The sequence below is a fragment of the Eschrichtius robustus genome, chromosome 2 (assembly GCF_028021215.1).
Source record: "Eschrichtius robustus isolate mEscRob2 chromosome 2, mEscRob2.pri, whole genome shotgun sequence".
NCBI classification, from domain to species: domain Eukaryota; kingdom Metazoa; phylum Chordata; class Mammalia; order Artiodactyla; family Eschrichtiidae; genus Eschrichtius; species Eschrichtius robustus.
The window spans coordinates 174,654,616-174,676,936 of NC_090825.1; the positions used below are offsets into that span (position 1 = coordinate 174,654,616).

The 22,321-nt window shown below is 49.5% G+C and overlaps 2 protein-coding genes across 3 annotated transcripts in view; both read left to right on the forward strand.

Moving 5' to 3' along the window:
• MLLT1 (MLLT1 super elongation complex subunit) overlaps positions 1-22,321 on the forward strand; it is a 130,218-nt gene that overhangs the window by 34,608 nt on the left and 73,289 nt on the right. The window lies entirely within an intron of this gene.
• On the forward strand, positions 2,984-21,299 carry ACER1 (alkaline ceramidase 1). Its single transcript, XM_068535009.1, has 6 exons — positions 2,984-3,076; positions 16,614-16,728; positions 16,813-16,954; positions 17,807-17,944; positions 20,735-20,872; positions 21,131-21,299. The coding sequence occupies exons 1-6, from the start codon at positions 2,984-2,986 to the stop codon at positions 21,297-21,299; spliced, it is 795 nt and encodes a 264-aa protein (XP_068391110.1).

The window sequence follows — 22,321 nt, forward strand, 5'->3', positions numbered from 1 at the left end:
CCCCTCAGCACCCACACATCTGTCTCACCATCCTGTTGCCCCTGTGTGCGTGGGCAGTACAGGGTGATTCCCCAAACTCCAGGCTGGGCTGGGCGTGGGCACCTGTTACCACCTTGCTTCCGGCTGCTAAACCCTTAAGCAAGATCCAGGAGAGCCAGATCCTGATGGCTGTGTCCTCGCCCACATTTGACTAGGGAGGGACACAGGAGGCCGTCTGCTTCCAGCTGGGCCGGGAGAGGCTGGGGTGGCAGCGGTGGCGGTGTGGGTGTGTGTTTTAATATTTATTTTTTTATTTGGCCGTTCCGGGTCTTAGTTGCAGCACATGGGATCTTTAGCTGCCTTGCGGCGTGTGAGATCTAGTTCCCTGACCAGGGATCGAACCCGGGCCCCCTGCATTGGGAGCCCGGAGTCTTAGCCACTGGACCACCAGGGAAGTCCCAGTGGTGTGTGCTTGCTCTCCTGGTCCACCTGGGGAAGGAATTTGGGGCCAGGGCTATGGCTACAGGTGGGTTTTTTGCTGATCTAGGGGTGTAGAGAGCCAGGTCGAGCTTTTAATTCAGGCTCTGGAAACTTCTGTCACCTCTAAACGTGACGTCTTTCTCATCCCTCCAGAGGATCTCGAAGGCGGCTCTCTGCGTACTTGGAAGAGTGTGAACATGGAAGCATTTTACACCTTGTAGATCAGGGATCCCCAACCCCCAGGCCGTGGTCCACGGCCTGTTAGGAACTGGTCCACGAAACTGGTTCCTGGTGCCAAAAAGGTTGGGGACCGCTGTTGTAGATGATGATGGCGATGATGATGGTTTAATAGCCTCTTTTTATTCAGTGCCAGCTCTGGGCTGAGGCCTCAGGCTACACAACCTCAATAGTTCCCAAGTTTCGAATTTACAGACGACCCTCGGGGTTTTCCTATATCCACCCCCGACCGAAACTCTTATTTACTTAAGATATTTTGTCAAATAGCACCCCCTTTAAAAACCTAAATCAATTACTTTTAAAAAATGTGGTAAAATATACATAACATGAAATGTACCATCTTAACCTTTTTTTTTTTAAATTAATTTATTTATTTCTGGCTGTGTCGGGTCTTCGTTTACTGTGCGAGGGCTTTCTCCAGTTGTGGCAAGCGGGGGCCCCTCTTCATCGCAGTGTGCGGGCCTCTCACTATCGCGGCCTCTCTTGTTGGGAGCACAGGCTCCAGACGCGCAGGCTCAGTAGTTGTGGCTCACGGGCCCAGCTGCTCCGCGGCATGTGGGATCCTCCCAGACCAGGTCTCGAACCTGCGTCCCCTGCATTAGCAGGCAGACCCTCAACCACCGCGCCACCAGGGAAGCCCCACCTTAACCATTTTTAATTCTTAAAGCCCGCGTGCAGCAACAAAGACCCAACACAGCCAAAAATAAATAAATAAATTTATTTTAAGAAATGAAATAAACAAATACCATGTAAATTATATCAAGACAGTCTAGCTGGATACTGTTGCCTGCTGAAGGGCTTTTTAACAAACAAAGGGATTAAATGTTGAGGCATAAACATGTATTAGCACCAACTGAGCCCCTCTCCTGGAACTATTGAGAACTGAAAAGGAAGTAAGTAGATTTCTCGCCACACACACAGTTCAGTGATTCTAAATGCGGGGCCATCATCACCAAAAATTGTCTTCCTAGGGAAATGCTGTATCAGCTCATTAAATCTTCACAGTAGCCCTAAGAGGGAGGTACTATTATTATTCCCATCTTACAGGTAAGAAAGCAGAGGCTCAGAGAGGTGCATTCACTTGCCCAAGGCCACACAGCTTAGGAACAGGAGGAACTCAGAATTCAAACTCAGGCCTGTCTGACTCTCAAACCAGAGCTTTCCACAGCCCTGGGAAGCCAGGACTGGGGACCCCAGGCCTAGAACTCCACAGACTCCTCCCCTCAGGGATGCTTTGGTGGAAGCTGGGACACTCTAGGTGTATGAGGTCTTGTCCACCCAAGAGAAATGGCTTCAATCCAGCCTAGCCTTCCATAGCACAGACAGGAAGACTGAGGCCCCCAGAGGAGGGTCTATCACCAAGGATTCCAAGGGAGCTGACCGGAGTCCGCTGGGGCAGGTGTGCAGCTGTTGGCCCTGATCTGGGAAGCAGCAGCGTGGAGCTTTGGCGATGTCGAGATAGTAAAACCTAATGGTTAGAAGCTTGGAGTCTGGGGAATTCCCTGGCAGTCCAGTGGTTAGGACTTGGCGCTTTCACTGCGGTGGCCCAGGTTCAATCCCTGGTCGGGGAAATAAGATCCTGCAAGCCACACAGGGCGGCCAAAAAAAAGAAAAAGAAAAAGAAAAGAAAAAATAAATTAAAAAAAAAAAACGAAGCTCAGAGTCTGGAGCCTGCCTGTTTTCACATCTTGGTGTCATCACCTTGCATGCTCTGTGCAAATGACTTTGCTCTCTGCCTCAGTTTGCCCATCTGCAAAGTGGGGATGGCAAAGTGCTCATCCCAGTGGGATCATCATCATCATTACTTTATTTTTTTAAAAATATTTATTTATTTATTTGGCTGCTCTGGGTCTTAGTTGCAGCATGCGGGATCTAGTTCCCTGACCAGGGGTGGAACCCGGGCCCCCTGCATTGGGAGAGCGGAGTCTTAACCGCTGGACCACCGGGGAGGTCCCCATCACCATTATTTTAAATTACTGTTCCAAAAAACAGTCCCCCTAACTCCCACTCCTAGGGGGAGCAGGGAAAGGAGGCCCCCTCCCCACTCACCCCTGCCCCGCCTGGACAGTGCCACCCCCTCTGCTTATGCCCAGGGCAGCGGCCGGCTGCCACCACACCGGGCAGGCTGTCCTGGTGCCACCAGGGAGCCGTCCAGCAGGTTTTTCCTCTCTGCCTGCTGCAGGGCACCCCACCGTCTCTCCCCCGCCTTGGCTGGGCCCGGCCCTCTCTAGGCTCTCGTGCATCTCTCTGCCAGACGCAGCCAGGGGATGGCAGGCACTGCGTCAGGATGCCCAGCATCTTCGCCTACCAGAGCTCGGAGGTGGACTGGTGTGAGAGCAACTTCCAGCACTTGGAGCTGGTGGCTGAGTTCTACAACACGGTGAGGGCCGGCGGGAGGACTGGTGGGAGAGAGTCTCAGCAAACAGGGGTGCAAACCCCAGCTCCTCCACCTCCCCGCTGGGAAATCCTGCTCGAGCAGCCCGCCTCTCTGAGCCTCAGTTTGCTCATCTGTTTGGCAAGGCCTGCCTTCTGGCTTTCGTTCATTAGACTGTCTTTGTTAGGCGCGAGGCTCTGTGGTAGGTTTTGGAAATGCAGCAGTAACCTGGAAAAGAGCTGCCTCTGCCCTCCCAGAGCAGAGGATACAGGTGCAACTCCAGGTGTTCACAACCCAGGATGATGGTGCTGTAATGGGAGGCGCACAGGCAGCTTCTGGGAAGCCTAGAGGCAGCTCCTGAGCCATTGGTGGAGGGGTGGATCAGGGAGGGCTTCCTGGAGGAGATGGCTGTGTCTGCCTTGTTCTCAGCTGTATCCCCAGCCCAGGGTGACCAACTCATCCCAGTATGCTGGGACTGTCCTGGTTTTAGCACCATAAGTCCTGTGTCCCAGGAGACCCTTCAGTTCCAGGCAAAATAGGATGGCTGGTCATCCTTCACCCAGCCCCTGCTACCAGGACCACATTGGAAGGGCTCAAAACTCTTGGATGCCTCAACGGCAATGGCATTTAAATGAAGCTTGAAAGATGCAAGCGACCGAAGACACGTACAGTTATCCTGTGCGGGGTGCTGGGGACACTGTGGTGAATAAGGCAGTGGGCTTGCCTTCTTGGAGCTCCCGGATTGGTGAATGATGAGGCAATGTCCTTTGCTCTGTGCCCTGCACATAGTACATGCTCAATAAATGGTGAGCATGAATTCACGCAAATAATGGCCTTTATTGAGCACTTACTGTGTGCCAGGCATTGCCCAAAACATTTTGCCTGAAAAAACCTCATTTAATCTTCACCATGACATTGGGAATTAGGCAGCATGTATAGTATATAGAGTTAGTTAATCCCATTTTCCAGATTAAGAGACAGGCATTCAGGGAGATTGAAGGATATGCCCAGGGTAACCGTGGTACTTAGAGGTGGGATTTGAACTTGGCATATCTGGGAGAGGTGTTTTTTTGGGGGAGGGGAGCTCAGTGCCAGGTTGCCCAGGTTGCTCTGACTCTGTTACCTTTGACCTCACCACTTCCCAGAGCTGGGAGGGAAGAGTTTGAGATTCAAGGGGTCCCTGAGGTCGCCCCAGCTTTTGCTTCTCCTGAGCCAGAGATACCGACCCTTTCTGGTCCTTGGTGGCCTTCCCTATAAAATGGGAGAGGGCTGAATGTGCTGGCGCCTGGAGGCTGAGAACAGGGTGTGAGGTTCTGGACTCCTCCTCTCTGCGTTTCCTAGCAGTCCCTGCAGTCCAGAAAGTTCCCTGTCCAGCCCACCCCACAGAAGGCACGGAGAGAGGGCTGGCTCAGATGTGGGCTGCTTCCGCATCCATGCGCCCTCATGCAAAATTCCCCTCCATGACATCCTCCTTCAGCCTTTTTTTTCTTTTCCTGTGCCTTGGGGATTGTGGGATCTTAGTTTCCCCACCAGGGATCGAACCCAGCCCTGGCAGTGAAAGCGCCGAGTCCTAACCACTGGACCGCCAGGGAAGTCCCTTTTAAAGTTGGAAACATCATCCTTAGCACATGGACCACACAAAAGCCATAACATTTTCACTAATCTTTGTAGGGATTGAATAGATGTCAAACTACTAGGCAGCTTTTAATTTTTTACTTTTAATTTTTTTAATTTATTTTATTTATTTATTTTTGGCTGCATTGGGTCTTTGTTGCTGTGCGCGGGCTTTCCCTAGTTGCAGTGAACAGGGGCTCCTCTTCATTGCGGTGCCTGGGATTCTCATTGCGGTGGCTTCTCTTGTTGCGGAGCACGGGCTCTAGGCTCGCGGGCTTCAGTAGTTGTGGTGCGTGGGCTTCAGTAGTTGTGGCTCACGGGCTCCAGAGCGCAGGCTCAGTAGTTGTGGTGCATGGGCTTAGTTGCTCCACAGCATGTGGGATCTTCCCGGATCAGGGCTCGAACCCGTGTCCCCTGCATTGGCAGGCGGATTCTTAACCACTGCGCCACCAGGGAAGCCTAGGCAGGTTTTTAAAAGCATGCTTTTGATCTAGGTATGTCAATGAAAGACCACATATATAGCAGAAAAATTTTAAAAATCTGTTCACATGGATTTTGTCACGATCCCCTTAGGAATCACAGCTCATAATTGGAAAACAGTGTTCTCTGAAGAATCTTTTGCTTTCTCGTTGATCTACGTGCAAGGAGCTCTGAGCCTGGGGTTGGAGAAGCAGAGCCCAGCCCAACACACGGTCAGGGTATAGACGAAAGGACGCACTGGAGGACTCGGCTTAGGTGTTTGGAGGCTTCTTGGAGGGGGGCACCTAGGCGTTGGCTTTTGAAGGATGAATAGGACCTCGCCAAGTAGGGCAGGAGTCTGGGAAAGAGAGCAGAAGAGAAGAAAAGATGTGCTAAGTCCTGGAAGTAAAAGAGGGACACCCAGTCTGGGAAAGTATGTCTCTGTGGCTAAAATATGGGGAGAGATAAAGACGAAGTTTTCAATGCTGAGTTGGAGGGTTTGAAATTTCTCCTGTATTCACTGATGGACTCATTCATTCAACAAAAGTGCTGTAAACCAGCCTGTGCTGGGTGATGCCGGGGTCCCAGAGAGGCTCAGTTGCCCCCAGGTTGCTGGGCTGTTGGTTCAGAATTAGAAACGGACACCCCCATAGTCAGCTCGTGGCAAAGGGAGAAAAACAGGGGGCAGATGTGGGACGGTGAGGCACCATGGGGTGGAGCGTCAGGCCTCTGTTTGTTGAATGGGGAGGGAACCTTGATGCTTAAGGAATGAGTAAATGTTCTCGAACGTGTATGGGGCAAAGGCAACAGCCTATGCAAAGGTCTTGAGGTGAGAGAAAAGAACTGGTAACTTCAAGCCAGCGCCCAGGCTGCCTGCCTGAGGGGGAGGGAACGGAGGAGAGAAAAAGGGCTGATAAGGTTTCCAGGGGCTAAATCAGGAAAGCAGGGCAAAAGAGTACGTGCTGCATCGTGAGGGCACGCGGGAGCCATGGCTGACTTCGGAGCGTTGGGGAGTTGATGATCTGGGGGCGGCTGGAACACCTGGCTGCCTTTCACAGTCTAACCGAGAGCCAGGAAGGGCGATCCAACAGGAGCAGAGGTCGGGGGTGTGGGAGGGGCTGGGGCAGGTGGGGCAGGGGCAGAAGTCAAGGTGTGGGCCGCTCTAGTTGGCACCTGTTTGCTTTGGCCTGGTGGCCTCCAGGTGTGGCCTCCTTCTGGGCTGCTGACAACTTAGGAGAGTTTCAAGTGGTGTGGGGAGATGTTTCAAGGCGCCCCCCCGCCCCCCCCCCCACTCCGGCTCCCAGAGGCAGCTGTGCTGCTGAATTTCTTCCCTGGGATCCTGCCAAAGCTTCAGAAGCTCCGCATCTCATCCTCTCTAGAAAACTCCCTCTCAGATGCTCAGATTCAGAACAAAGGGATGGTGTGCCTGGCGTGGGGAACTGCATAGGAAAGGCACAGAGGTGGGGATGAGTAGGGGGAGTCTGGGGGTGGGTGGGTATCAAAGAGACAGGGAGATAAGAGCGGGGAGGGTGTGTGTGTGGGGGGTGTAGGCTGTAGTGCACACCTCCAACAGTGTCCCCACCTTCTTTTCCGACAGCCTTGGCAGTGTTGGCCTCTGCAGTGTGCTAGTAACTCCAGTCTCTCTCTTCCCTGGATGCTGTGTGACCCAGGCGGGAGGCCCGCCCCTCTCTGAGCGCCTGGCTGTGACCAGCAGGTCCCACGAGCTCTAAACCACACCTCCCTCTTCTGCCTTTCTCCTCCTCAAAACTCACAGCAGCAGCAATTAATTACAGGGTACCTCTTGTATGCCAGGTCCCGCAGAACCGAGGAAGGCATGGTTCCCGCCCTCAGGGAGGAGAGATGCGATTAATTGAATAATTGCACGCATGAAACTGGTGATCATGTTCATGATACATCCCAGACGCAGACTCGATAGGTCCCTCTGGGCCTCTCTTCTCCTTCGGAGAAACAGGCATCGTTGATCCGCAACCTGCTGGCCTCCCGGGGCTGACGCAGGGGTCAGATTGAAATGACCCCTTTATTTCACTCTTCATTCATTGGGAATTGGTGCAGCCGGTCACCGTGTCAGCTCTGGGGACGCAGTGGTGATCAAAGCAGACAAAAATGCCTGCTCTCGTGGGGCTGGTGTCCTTGGGGGTGGAGGAGACAGGCAATAAACAGGAGTCAAGAGTATAGGATGCCAGGGGGTGGTACACGCTAGGGAAGAAAAACTGATTCATTCATTCTTTTTTTTTTTTTAATTTATTACTTAATTAATTTATTTTTGGCTGCCTTGGGTCTTCGTTGCTGCGCTCAGGCTTTCTCTAGTTGTGGTGAGCGGGGGCTACTCTTCGTTGCGGTGCGTGGGCTTCTCATCGCAGTGGCTTCTCTTGTTGCAGAGCACAGGCTGTAGGCGCGCGGGCTTCAGTAGTTGTGGCGCGTGGGCTTAGTTGCTCCGTGACATGTGGGATCTTCCCAGACTAGGGCTCGAACCCGTGTCCCCTGCATTGGCAGGCAGATTCTTAGCCACTGCGCCACCAGGGAAGTCCCCATTCATTCCTTTTATTCAGCAAATATTTACTGAGTACCTATGCAAAAAGGGGATTTCTGTGAGGTGCTAGTAATTTTTGACTCATAGGACCATGGAGAGGATGATACAGCTACTGGACATCCCTAATGTCCATCAGTGGATGAATGGATAAACACAGTGTCCTCCATCCACACAATGGAATATGATTCAGTCTTAAAAAGGAGTGAAGCACTGACACATGCTACAACATGGATGAACTTCGAAAACATGATGCTCAGTGAGAGAAACCAGACCCAAAAGACCACACAGCATGCGATTCTGTTGATATGAAACATCCAGAACAGGCAAATCCACAGAGAGCGAGAGTGGATTCGTGGTTTTCCAAGGGCTGGGGGAAGGGAAGGGAGAGTGATTGCTAATGGGTACAGGGTTTCCTTTTGGGGTGATGAAAATGTTCTGGAATTAGCAATGATGGTTGCACAACATTTGAATAGATTATGTACACTTGAAAAGAATGAATTTGATAGTCTGTGAATTATATTGTAATTTTAAAAATAGAGGTATTTAAAAAAACTCACAGCTCCTGGCACATCCTAAGCATTGAATAAGTTGAAGCTATTATTACTGTTGTTGTCAGAAGTAAATATAGCACAGAGAAATGAGAAAGTTTTAATACATTCATTTTATTTGACATTAATTTTGTTTAACAAATAGCACTTACTGTAATCCTCATAAAATTCTTACTCTCCGCATTTTACAGATGGGGGAAATAAAGGCTCAGAGAGGGTACATTTCCTTCCCAGGGTTGCACAGCATGTGAACTGCAAGCGTGTGAATGCTGGGAGTGCCAGAGTTAAACCCCGGCCACCTAGTCTCAGAGTCTCTCACTTATCCACAGTGCTGTGAGGCCACTCAGTTACTGAGTGATTAACAATGTCGTGTACATCTTAATTCATGCAAGTAAGTCCCACGTGGAGAGGGCCTGTGGCTGGTGCTCCACGCCCCCAGCCCAGCACTGACACTCACGTGCATGAGTGGAATGGATGCATACGGGGGTCCTCGGCAGGTGACAGGGCCAGGGGTGGGTGGTGGGAGTTTGAGCTTTGGCACTGGGGAGAAAGAAAAAGGGGAGGTTTGGCCATGGGTTGTTTTTTTTTTAATTTTTTGCTGTAGTTGATTTACAATGTTGTGTTAGTTTCTGGTGTACAGCAAAGTGATTCAGATATATATATACTTAGATATATACATATATATAAAAAGAATATATACTTTTTCTTTTCTTTTTTATTTTTTTGGCTGCTCCACGCAGCTTGCGGGATCTTAGTTCCCCGACCAAGGATTGAACCGGGGCCCCGGCAGTGAGAGTGTGGAGTCCTAACCACTGGACCACCAGGGAATTCCCTTTTTCATGTTCTTTTCCATTATGGTTTATTATAGGATATTGAGTATAATTCCCTGTGGTGTACAGTAGGACCCTGTTGTTTATCTATTTTATATTCAGTAGTGTGCATCTGTTCATCTCAAACTGTAATTTATCCCTCCCGCCCCCGGCCACGTTTCTTGATTTGACTGAGTCAACAGATTTTTCTTGAGTGCATGCCAGCCTACTGGGTGCCCAGCGTGATAGGCGTCGGGGACACAGCTGGGGATAAAACAGGTGTTTCCTGTCCTTATGGAAGTCACAGTACGGTGGGGAGGGCAGAGATGATAAAGCAGTAAACAATGAAATCAATGGAATCCTTAAGTGAAGCGGTGCCTCAGGAGAGAAGCTGTGTGTGGAGTGGGTGGTGCGAGCTGTGGGGGGTTTTTTTGTTTTTTTTTTAAATTTATTGATTTTATTATTTATTTTTGGCTGTGTTGGGTCTTCGTTTCTGTGCAAGGGTTTTCTCTAGTTGCGGCAAGCGGGGGCCACTCTTCATCGCGGTGCGCGGGCCTCTCACCATCGCGGCCTCTCCTGTTGCGGAGCACAGGCTCCAGACGCGCAGGATCAGTAGTTGTGGCTCACGGGCCTAGTCGCTCCGCGGCATGTGGGATCCTCCCAGACCAGGGCTCGAACCCGTGTCCCCTGCATTGGCAGGCAGATTCTCAACCACTGCGCCACCAGGCAAGCCCCGGGCTGTGGTTTTAGCCCAGGGTGTTTGGGGTAAATGAGAAAAAGGCTGAGGTGCGGAGTCTACTCAGGTCAATCCCCTTCCTTCTTCCTTCCTTCCTTCCTTCCTTCCTCCTTCTCCCCACCTTCCCTCCATCTCGCCCCCTTTTCCTCCTTCCAGTCCTAAGGAATCCAGCCACATCCACTTACCAGACGTCCTGCTGGGTACGGGTGATCAAAACATCAAAGCATTCTAGAATAATAGTCACCCCGTGGTACACAGCACATGCATCAGACACATATGTGCATTATTGACACGTATTCTTTGTGTGCATTATTCACTACAAAAATTCACTGAGCACCTACTGTGTGCCAGGCACTGTCCTAGACACCTGGGGTTTGCAGCAGTGAACAAAACTGCCAACCCCCCTGGTCCCGTGGCATTCAGTTCTCGAATCCTCACCGTGGCGCTTGGAGATAGGGCCTCCGTTTTATAGAGGAGGAAAATGAAGCATAGAGCATCCCCCAAACTCTGACTGGATGCACCGTAAAGGCGGTGACTTTGTTTTCAGGCACTGGTAAGGTCCTTGAGCACATAGTAGGTACTGAAGGAATGATTGTTGAGCAAATGAATGAATGAATGAATGAATGAATGAATGAAAGAAAGTGAAGGCACCTGCTGGGGCTGGGACCCAAGGAATCCAGCTCACCTGTGTCCAGAGCTCAGGACTGGCCACGATCTCGGGCGGGTACCTTGCCTGCCTCTCTGAGTCTGGGTGGGGCCGGTGGTTGGGAAACGCGGGGACCCAGCCCCAGAGGGCAGAGAGGGAGACCCTGGTGTCAGGGTGGTCTCTGATTCTATCAGAAACCCCGGTGCCATTCGGAGCCCATTAGACATAGGCGTCGCCCGTTGCTCTGTCCTCATTCTACACACTCAGGGACGTTATTGAGAACGGCTGTCTTCATTCTGCAGGCCACTTATCATGGAGCATTGATACCAACCACAAGCCTGTTATTATTATCTCCTTCAACAGTAACAAGAGAAGCAGCAGCCTTTGCTATTTCTTGAGCCAAACCCACGTCCCTGGCGAAGTAGCTTTTCAATGCCTGGCCTCATGCATCCCCCGCCCCCAACAACCTTCATGGTAGCATTGATGATCCTCTCCTATTTCACTGGTGCAGGAAAGGGGGACCCAGAGACACCAGATCACACAGCCAGGAAGCAGGGGAGCACCCTCTTCATCTTCACCACCCATCTAGTCCTCCAATCTTTCAAAGCAGGGGGTCAAAGCAAACTTCGGAGTCCCCCAGAGCTGTGCAACCTCAGAGAAACCACTTCACCTCTCTGAGACTCAAGCTCCCCATTGCCAAACAAGAACTAGAAAGTCGGACCTTGAGGGGGTGTGTGAGGATTAAGAACAATCTGTAAAGTCAGGCTGTCAAGAGGTTGGAAAGTGATAGTTGTAGCGCCTTCTATTCAGAACTTTCTAGATGCAAGACCCTCTGCCAAGTGTTTTCATGTGTGTGACAGGTGATCCACCTGAATTGTTTTGAGATCCAGCCGACAGGATTTATTGAGCACCTACTATATTCTGGTTCCTGAGGTTATAATGGAGAAGGGGGAAGCCACAGTCCCCATTCTCAAAGCCAGGTTTAGCGGGAGAGTCAGACAGTTCCAGAACAGCCAGACAAGTGTCAGGAAAGTGGGATGGCACAGGGGCACAAAGGAAGGCCACCTGACCCTGCCTTGGGGGATTAGGAAGGCTTTAGGGAGAAAGTGATGTCCAGGTTAAAGGCGTAGTAGTTGGCCTGGAGAAGAGGGGTAAGTGGGAATGAGAGTGTTCCAGGCAGTGGGAACAGTATGTGTGAACTCCTGGAGGTTAGAGTAAGTATGGCTCATTCAGACCTGAGTTACTCCTTCCACCCAGATTATCAAGTTGAAGGTGGAGAAAGGTGAGTTATGGAGGGAGTTTATAAGCCAAGCTTAAGAATATGGATTTTATAGATGAGAGTCACGGACGTGTTTTAAGTGGAGGCTTAACAGTTTGGGAGGCTGGATGGCTTGGCATCTTCAGGCATGCCTGATTTGCCCAAGGGCTGCCGTTTGATTGAAGGCAGAGGGAACATCAGATTTGTTTGGGGCTTTGCCCATTCAGTATCCATGGCCCGATTTTCCCTTCATCAACCACCTGGTTATGGTCTCGGTGGGATGGTCAATCAAGGTGGTCCCCCTCCTCTGGCCAAGGATGGGATGTGGTCCAGGCTACACTCTCCAGAATTTGAAGCTTGGGCTTGGACAGAAGGACTGGACACAGCTGTTTTCATTCATACCCAAAATTGCCCCCTGAAGAGATTGTCCATTAGAGGGTCAAAGCTGTTCTGGTTTCTGGTATTCCTTGTCCTCTGCAATTCCTTTGATTAATGAGCTCCCCGTAATAAATGAATGAATGAATGAATGAACGAACGAACGAATGAATGATTTGGTTAATTAAATAAGTAACCACACACACACACACACACACACACACACATTTATATTTATAGTGCAAGTTCACCAGAATCATTTTCTGTTGCTTGCTACCAAAGAATCCTAGCTAGTATTACCAATGCTGATGGGTTTGTTGGATTCAGGCAATAGAAAGGTAGCTTAAGCAAAAACCAAAACAAAGAAACAAACCAAAGGGCGTGGGGAGGGAGAGAAAGAAAGCATTGGAAAGATTGTGGGGTATCTTAGAAAATGGAAAGGTGAGTTGTTTTGGGAAGGCTGGGACCCAGGGTAGGTGTGCAGGATTCAGCAGAAGGGCAAATACTACCCTTGAGTATTTGCTTTTTTTTTCTCACCCTTGTCTTCTCGTGGGTGGCAAGATGGTTGCCATATTTTAAACATCATGACAATATTCCAGAGCCTCTTTAGAGAGTTGCCAATGGTGCAACACAATTATGGTGACTCCCAGGCTTTGTGTCTGCTCCAAGTTTCAAATTCCCCAAAGAAAAGTCTGATATCCTGCTTTGGGATAGGTGTCTATTCCAGTGGGGTAGGGTCTCATGATACAGACAGGGCAGGTCGGGGGTGTTCTGTGTTCTGGGATAGCCACTGTGAACTGGGTGACCCTCCTGGAGATGTGTTTGACCCTGTCCATTGACAAACACCAGAGAACTTGGCATGGAAAACAAGGACATAGGTGGGACCATGGGCTGGGAAACCAGTTTGCCAAGGCTGGGTTCTCAAACTGTGACCTTTGAGCTGGTTCTACCATTGCCCCAGGAGAGCTGTGGACTTTGCTGGAATCAGGAGGCCTCCTGTCTTGGGAACCTGTACAGGTGCCCAGGACCTAGGCTAGTAGATGCTGACCTTGTATCAGGTGAATGATTTTCCCCTCACCCACCACTGTGCCCTGTATTTTTGAGTCAGCATCGTTAATACTGGGGTTCTGAAAAATAACAGAGCATCCTAGTTAAGAGGGTGCTATTTCTTCACTTTCTAAGATGGAATGCAGACAATTTAGGAGACCTTTACAAGGGGAAGATTTTTGGGAGGAGGGAAGGGTGTCATTGAGTGAGCATGCTGGTTGACCTCAAATTGGCAGGTGGATTGAGGCCATGAGAACACCTGTTTCTGAGCCCATGTGAGATACTCACTGTGACCCCAACATATCTGGGGGAGACTTTGAGGGGCATCGAAGTCCTGCATCAGCAGTTGGGGACTTTGAGCCATTGAAATTCTGGTGCAAATGTTCTTGTGACCTTAATTGTATTTATGAGTCCAGTGAGGTTTGGGGACCTTTGGGTCAACAGCATGAAGAGGCAGGTGGCGTTATGCATATGTCAGAGATGCAGAGATGGCAGGTTAAGGGATTGAAGTTACCTTCTCAAGGCTCCACAGTTAATGAGCAAGGGAACATGTATCCAATCCCACACCACTTGGATCCCAGAGCTCGTTCATTGGAATGCTTTGGTTTCAAATAAAACACCCAACTAAAACAGCTTAAATAGAAAGGACAATATCTTTTTTTTTTTTAATGGAAGTTGGAGGTAGATGGTTCCAGAATAGGTTAACTCAGAGCCCAACATCATCAAGCTATTTGGTTCTTCCCATCTTTCTTCTCTGCTATCCCTGGAGAAGTGGTCCTCAAAATATTGTCCAAGCACCACCCTGCTTGGTGTCCTTGAGACCCTTTCAGGGGTTCCTCAAGGTCAAAATTATTTTCATAATAATATGAAGGTATTATTTGCCTTTTCCCACTCTAATTCTCTCACGAGGGTACAATGGAATCTTCCAGAGGCTGCATGACGTGTGATGACATCATCTATCTGATGGCCAAATGAATGTGGGCTTGTGTAGTCACGTGTCTTGAAAGTTTTGGGGTTTTGGTTTCTAATAAGGTAAATCTTGATAGATGTACCTCACACAAGCAAAATCTCTTCAGGGTCCTCAATAATATTTAAGAATATAAGAAGTTCTTGAAACCAAAAAGTTTGAGACCACTGTCCTCAAGTATTTGTTTTTGCTGTCAACCTTGTTTCCTCATGGTTGCACAATGGCTGCCGCATCTGAAACATCACAACAATCTCCAAAGGCCTTTTCACTCAGCCTGATTTCAGTAAAGAGAACTTTCCCAGAAGCCTCTCATCAGATCTTCCATCATGTTTCATTGGCCAGAATTATATCACACATTCATTCCTTAACCAATCCTTAGCAATAAGGATGATCTATGCCCTGGGGCTAAATCCTGCCTCCCTAAAAGCCATGTCTTCCTGATGCCTGAACAAAATTCTCGTTTATTTAACAAGGAAGAAAGGGCGTATCTATAAGTTAAGACATATGTCCAGCTGCTGTAGCAGAGACCCAAAATAAAAATGGTTTAATGAAGATAGAAATTTGTTTCTCTCTTACATAACATCCAATCATAAGCTCCCCAGGGCTGGTGTGAGAGCTTTGGGGTACCAGAGATCCAGGCTCCTTCTGTATGGTTGTTTTCCCATCTCTAGGCCATTGCTGTCATCTGTATGGCTCAAGAAGCTCTCCCACCACATCTGCATCCCAGTAGAAAGGGATTAAGGGGAAGGCACACCCCTTCCCTTTAAGAAGACAACCTAGAAGCTGTACTTACGTCTTGTGCCCATGTCTTACTGGCCAGAACTCAGTCATATGGCTGTGTGTAGCTGCAAGGGAATCTGGGAAATGTAGTCTTTAGCTTGGTGGCCTTGTTACATAGAAGAAGGAGAGAATCAGATTAGCTTGTGTCCATTGTTATTCCCCTTTGCCTCCCAAGAAGGATGTGTCTTCCTAATACTGAACCAAATCAGTTTGGTTAAGGAGGAAGAAGGGAGGATGGTTGTTGAGTGCTCAATTCCCACTGTCTGCCATAACTGCCATATTCTTAGTGGTCATTGTTAGTTATTTGAATCATGTGTTATTATCAAACGTCGATTGAGGTCTATGGAGCAATTTCTGCTTCTGTGATAAACAGCACTCTGATTCTTCTCTCAAGAAACTCACGTGGGATCTCACTTCAAATCCTGGATTCTCCACTTACTGGCTGGGTGACCTGGGCTGGACCATTTGACCACTCTGAGAATCAGTATCTTCTTCTATGGTGTGGTGATGCACAACCTACCTGGCAGGGTTGTTTTGAGGATGAGAAAAGATTCTGGGAATTATAAACCTTGCCTGGGCCCCAGAACATTGTGAATGTCTAAGTATAAGGACGCAAATCACTAATCCACAGACAACATAGCTGTGCAGTCATGGGGTTCTGGACAAGGCATAGCTGTACCAGCTGGCCTCCATGCACCTTTCTCCTCTCCTACCCCAGCCCACAGTAATATTTCCTCTTTGTCTCAGCTAGCTAATGCTGCATAACAAATCACCCTAAAGTTTAGTGGCTTGAAACAATGACCACTTATTTATTTATTTATTTTTGCTCATGAATCAGTAATCTGGATAGGGTCTGGTAGGGACAGCTCATGCATGTTCCACTTGGCAACTGTTGGTGTGACTTGAAGGGGGGAAGGGGACCGGAATCATCTGAAGATTCATTCACTTCTGTGTGTGGTAGCTGGGCTGGGAAGAGTCAAACTTCTGGGGACTGGAACAGCTGGGGCTCTTCCAGCATCTCTCTCGATCTCTCTGTGGTCTCTCCACATGGTCTCTCCAGCATGGCAGTTTTAAGGGTACCCCGTCTTCTTGCATGGTGGCTAGAGCTCCAATGTCTCGTGCTCTGAGATAGTGACCATCAGGTGGAAGCCACAGTACTTTTTTTGACCCAACCTCAGAAGTCATGCCCCATCACTTCTGCTTCATGCTGTTTTTTAGAAGCGAGTCACCAGGGTATTGCATTGTCTTTCCTCGTCTACAAGGCCAAGGCCAACTCATGACCACCAAGTTTGCATTTCAGTCCACAAGACGTAGAGTGCAAGCCTTAAGCTGCTTCTTAAGGACAGACCTGGAAGCAATAGATTCATTTACATTCCTATCCCATTGGCTAGACCAGGTCTCAAGGCCACAGTGAGCTGCAAGGAAGGCTGGGATATGTAGTCTTTTCGTTGAGTAGTTGGACGCCCAGCTCAAACTTGGGGAACACTACTGCCGAAAGGAAAATGTGGAAAGTTAGTAGATAGACTTTGCCACATGCATTGAATGAATGAATGAACCCATAGAATAATGGATGGAGTTATGGATCTACTGATGACTGGTTGGCTGTTAAGGTCAGCTGAAAGATGGATAGACCCTGGGTTGATTAACTGCCTGAAAGGTGGTAGGTGACCAACTGGGTAATGACTAAGGGCAGCCCCCCTCCTCCTCCTCTGTCTGACAACCCCCTCCCCATATTTCCCCCTTCCTTCTCCAGTTCAGCAATGTCACCTTCTTCATCTTTGGGCCTCTCATGGTGTTTCTGATGCACCCATATGTCCAGAAACGTTCCCGCTACATTTATGTCATCTTCATCCTCTTCACAGTCGTAGGTAGGTGGGGGGCTGGGACAGTGGGGTAGTGGGGGCAGGAAGGGACAATTCCCTTGACCACCTGCCTTATGTCTTTTGCTCCAGGTCTGTTCTCTATGTACTTTCACATGACACTCAGCTTCCTGGGCCAGATGCTGGATGAGATCGCTATTCTGTGGCTGCTGGCCAGTGGCTACAGCATATGGATGACCCGCTGCTACTTTCCTGCCTTCCTAGGGGAGAACAGGTGGGGCGAGGGCCGGTCCTCTGTCGATCTTGCTGGAGCCCACCTATCCTCTGCGTCCCCTGCCCAGGCCCTCTTGGGGTGTTTGGAATCCTTCCCCTCAACACCCCAGGACTTTTTCCTGACCCTGCCTGATCTAACTGGACTTCCAGGGACCCCTCTTCTGAGTGCACTGGCGACCCCTGGAAGTCCTCCCCTTATCCTACTGCTTATTTGGAATTCTTCCTCTGATCCTACCTGGATAGCTGGGACCTTCTCCAGACCCTGTGTGAACCCACTATGGGGTCCCAGAACCCCATGCCTAAGCTTACCTGGGGCCCAGAGACCTCTTCCCTGAGCCTGTCACCTGGGTTCCCTGGAATCTTTCATTGGATCCACCGGGGCCCCTTTTTTTGACTTCAAGACCCATCTGAATCTCTCTCCTGACCCTGTGTGACCCACTTGAGCCTTCCAGGACCGCTCTCCTAATAGCCACTGGGACCCCTGTAGTTCCTTCCTTAATCCCACCCGGCTCACCTGAATCCCTCGCCTGAACTCACCTGGGCTCTGGAACCCTCTTCTAACCTGACTAAGCCCCCTTGAGCTTCCCTGAGACCCCCTTGTCATCCTACCCATCCCCTACCCCGGGACCCCCTTCGGACCCTGCCTGTGCCCACCTGGGTTCCCTGGGAAATTTCATGTGATCCTCCTGGGACCCCTGAGACCTTTTACTGAGCCCACCTGGGAGTCTTAAGACCATTTTCTGAGCTTCCCTTTTCTCATCCATCTTTGCCACAAGAGCGCCCTATGGCTCTGCCTAAACCCCACAGGAACACCCCCCAACCACCCCCCGCAGCTGAGCCCTTCTCTCCCCAGGCCCCAGTACATCTGCCTGGTCGTCATCGCCACCGTGGTCAGTACCTTCCTGTCCTTCCTGAGGCCCACGATCAACGCGTCCACCCTCAACACCATTGCCCTGCACATCGTCTACATCGTGGCCCAGGAATATAAAAAGTGGGTGGTGGCTGCAGGTGCCTGGGGAGGGGGCTCCCCTTTCCAAGAACTGCACCGCCCCCACCAAAAAAAAAAAAAAAACCTCACCGTGTTAAAGAGGCGATGTCCCTTCCCCAAGATCATTCACCAAATAGGGGCAGGACCGGGATTTGAACCTAAGGCTGTCTCTGACTGCAGAGTCTGTCCTTTTTATTCTGAAAACCCCCAAACACACATACAAGTGGAGAGCATTGTATCACAAACCTCCATGTGCCCACTAACCAGCCCCAACAAACATTAGCATTTTGCCAACATGCGTTCTGTATTCCCCCCCCAGATTTCATATAACGTCACCCATTCATTGTTCAGGGTTTCACTCACCTGATAAAGAATTATTATTTTTAACCCATACTAGGTCTTAGCATGCTAGAGAGGGGACTCTCAAATGGGGCCATTTGAGGAGAGTTGAATAAAACGTTTCTTTACAAAGGAGAGGGCAGACTGTAGGAAAATCACTAGGGATCATTTAGAAGCTCTGTGTTAATAACGGTGGGATTCTATGATCATCGGGAGACCTGGGATGGGGAGTGATGGGAGGGAGTGATTGCAAGAATCTGGAAGGAGAGAGCTAGAAGAGGGGGGTCTCCTAGGCAAGAGGTGTGGCCTCCGGTTGTTGGTTGTAGCCAGCCTGAGCCAATCCCACAGGGAGGTTGTGTGGACCAAATCCAGGGCCTCCCTTGTCCTTGGGCTTCCAGTTGGGTTGGCCAATGGTTTCCAGTTGGGTTGGCCAATGGGGAGCCCCAGTAGGGAACCAAAGAGTGGATGGAAGATACTGTTGGAATATTTATTTTGAGGTCCACATAGCTTAGCTCCCCTGCCCCTGCTGCCCCCTGAGGCACAGGGCAGAGCGGAGAAAGGTAGGGAAGGATCTAGAGGGACGAATAGAAGATCCTTCCTTAAAATAGCATCTAATACCCATTTTGCACTGAACTTTCCTCAGTTTCCCAAAGACATCTTTGTACACCTGGTCTTGTTTAAATCAGAAGGCAAACACAGTCTCTCAGATCTTCTTTATTCCATAGCAGTCCCTCCCTCCCTCCCTCCCTCCCCCTTTCTTCACGCCTCTGATTTGATAACAGAAACTCGATCGTTTGTCCTGTAGAACATCCTGCATTATGGATTTGGCCGACTGATTCCTGTGGTTTCTTCCTTTCTTTTCTTTCTTTCTTCTTTCTTTTTTTTATTTTTGTATTTCCTGAAAATTAATAGATCTAGATTTAAGTTTAAATTTTTTTTTTTCATTTCATATGTGGCACTGGGTGCTGCTTGTTCCAGCCAATTAAGGCCCCATGATGAATGGTTGGCCCACATTTAGTGCCATTAAGATTGATCAGTAGATTCGGATGTTGTCATCCAGACCCTTCATTATAAAGTTTTCTACTGAGCTTTCCCCTAATGATTCCAGCAGCTGTTTCATGCCGTTTCCATCCGTGATCTCATTAGAGGGTGCAAAAGGGTGATTTTCAGATTCTATTATTCCTTCTGCATTGATTATCTGGAGTTCATCCATCCAGATAGAAGGACTTTTGCTCATCAACCCTGAAATACAGTTTGGACAGGAAAGACAGGATAGGGCACTGATTCTTTCCCTTTTAAAAATCAATTTCCAGAGCAATGAGTTGGTGCCTTAGCCATCTCTAGTAAGGACCAATGAAGTGGTTTTTTTCTTTAAGTATTATTATGAACTCATGGGTGTTTATATCTCTGAAGTGTTTCAATCCATTGCAGCCACTATCCTATATTTTTAACTTTTTATTTTGAAATAATTACAGGCTCAGAGCAAGTTGCAAAAATAGTACAGAGTCCTGTGTACCCTTTACCCAGATTCCCCCTCAGCTCCCCCAACGGCAGCATCGTATGTAACCACAGTCTAGCCTCAGAAAGGAGGAAATTGACAATGGGACAATACTGTTAACTAGACCACAGACTTTATTCAGAGTTCACTAATTTTAATTTTTTTAATTTTTTTTTTCTTTTGTTTTTTTTTGGTCACACTGCCCAGCATGCAGAATCTTAGTTCCCTGACCAGGGATTGAACCTGTGCCCCCTGCAGTGGAAGCGCAGAGTCCTAACCACTGGGCCGCCGGGGAATTCCTTAGATTTCACCAATTCTTATGATTTTTTTTTTTTTTTTTTTTGGTGTTCAAACTGTCCCATTTTAGGCTAGTGGGCAGGGCTTGTGCTTTTACCCAGAAAGGAGTTACTGCCTCATTGATCCCTGATAAGCTGTTTCCTAAGGGACAATGGGTTAGCTCTGCTGTTTGGGAAACACAGATTCTAATCTTGAGTTGTCCTGAGACATGGCCTCAGAGAATACAACCTCCCACACACAGACACATATTCTCATAGCCACATAGACATAAATTCTCATGCACCGACCCACAGGGGCACACACACTTACACCCCAAAACACAAACACGGAAAGCCTTGTTGGTTACGGGTTCTGCATTCTGATAAATCTCAATCAGACCCCACTTACTAGCTGTGTAACCTTGGGGTGGGGCTGGGACATACTTAATCTCACGTGCCTCAGTTTTCTCATCTACAAAATGGGAATAATAGCATTGTTGTGAGGACCCGGCATCTTGTAAGTGCTCAGCAAGTGTTAGCGCAGATCTGGCCCTCTCCCCCCTTGCCCCCTTGATCCTTCCCTCCTCCCAGCCTCATCTCCTTGGATGGAGGAGTTTCCCATCAGCTCCTTTGGGCCCTGCTAGCCGAGTCAGGCTCTGATCTCCCTCCTTCCCTCCCGAGGACCAGTAATAAGGAGCTTTGGCATCTAATTGAGGTCACCATGGTTTTATGGGCTTTTGCGTTTACTAGCTGGATCAGTGACCGCTTGCTTTGCAGTTTCTGGCAGTGGATTAATTTCTCCTACCTGCACAGCATCTGGTAAGCATTTGCCCTGTGGTCTTGGGCCCTAGAAGCAGAAAATCTCAGATGCCAGAGCTTGGAGCAGGAGCCTGGGGGCAGAGTGGGGAGGCACAGATACTGGGATGTGCGTGTGTATGTGTGTCTGTGTGTGTTGGGGGACGGTGTAGTCAGGAGATCAGGTCCAGGAGGTCCTTTGGGATGGTCAGGATCCATGAGAGGCAGGGAGAGGTGCGGATGGGGGCGTCAAGCTTGTCCCCTCATCACCCTGTCACATAGGCATGTACTCATCAGCATCACCTTCCCCTACGGCATTGTCACCATGGCCATGGCGGATGCCACGTATGAGATGCCGGACAAAACTCTCAAAGTCTGCTACTGGCCTCGGGACACTTGGCCCATGGGGCTGCCCTACGTGGAGATGAGTGATGACAACAAGAGCTGCTGAGGTCCGCCCGCTTCTTGGCCCCCCAGCCACCTGCGTCTTGAAGACAGAAACCTGAATGGGGAGACTGAGAGACGCCCGCAGTTCCACCCCCCAGCTCCATTTCCCCATCCTCCTGGCCCTCCGTGGCCCCATCCCGAGGCAGGGGATGGACTTCACAGCCTCTCTGTGCTGTAGTCTGATGACCCTGGGCGGCTGCCTGGCAGAGCTCCCCTCCACAACCTGCCCCTGTTCTCTTTCACTTCCTCTTCCGGGTTCACTGTTGTCACAGGACCAGGCTGGATGACCTGGTGCTGTGATTCTGTGGCAGCCACTGGGAATGACCTCAGGCTGGGGCTTGGTCCCCGGGCACCTTATAAAGAGTGGCAGTCCCTATGAGACTCTTTGGACCTGTCTTTGGCTGTGCAATGTCACTGGTACTTGGGGGGGCGTCCCCAGAGAACGGACACGTTTTCCAGTCACCTCATTCTACACTCACACATGCGTGCAGAGACCTCACAGATCCTCACACAGGCTCACACGGGCTCCCGTGGACTTGTGGGGTTGACAGCAGAGCAACCTGGAGGCCGGCACTGGGTGATCTGGGTGCTGTTGGGGCACGGGCATCAGTACAGGAGCTGCAGTGGCTGGTACAGGCTCTCAAAGTGAGGGGAGAAGGGGAGGGTGATTTCCATGGTGGTTAAGAGCCCAGGGCTTGGGGTCAGGCAGATGTAAGTCTGAATCCTGCTCCACCATCTCCTACTTGTATTATCCGGGGTAAGCGATTTTTTCCTGCCTCTGAAGTTCAAGGACCTTGTCTGTAAAACATTCCTTCCTTCCTGGGATTTCTGTGTAGATAAAACAAGATAACATATAAAGTGCTTAGCATGGAGTCTGGCAAACATCCATCCATCTACCCATTCTGTAATTTATCCATCCATTCATTTTTTGAACTGTCCATTGAACTATCCATCTAGCTATCCTTTAATTTACTCATCCACTAATTTATTCCTTCATTTGTCCATCCTTTTATCTGTTATCTATCT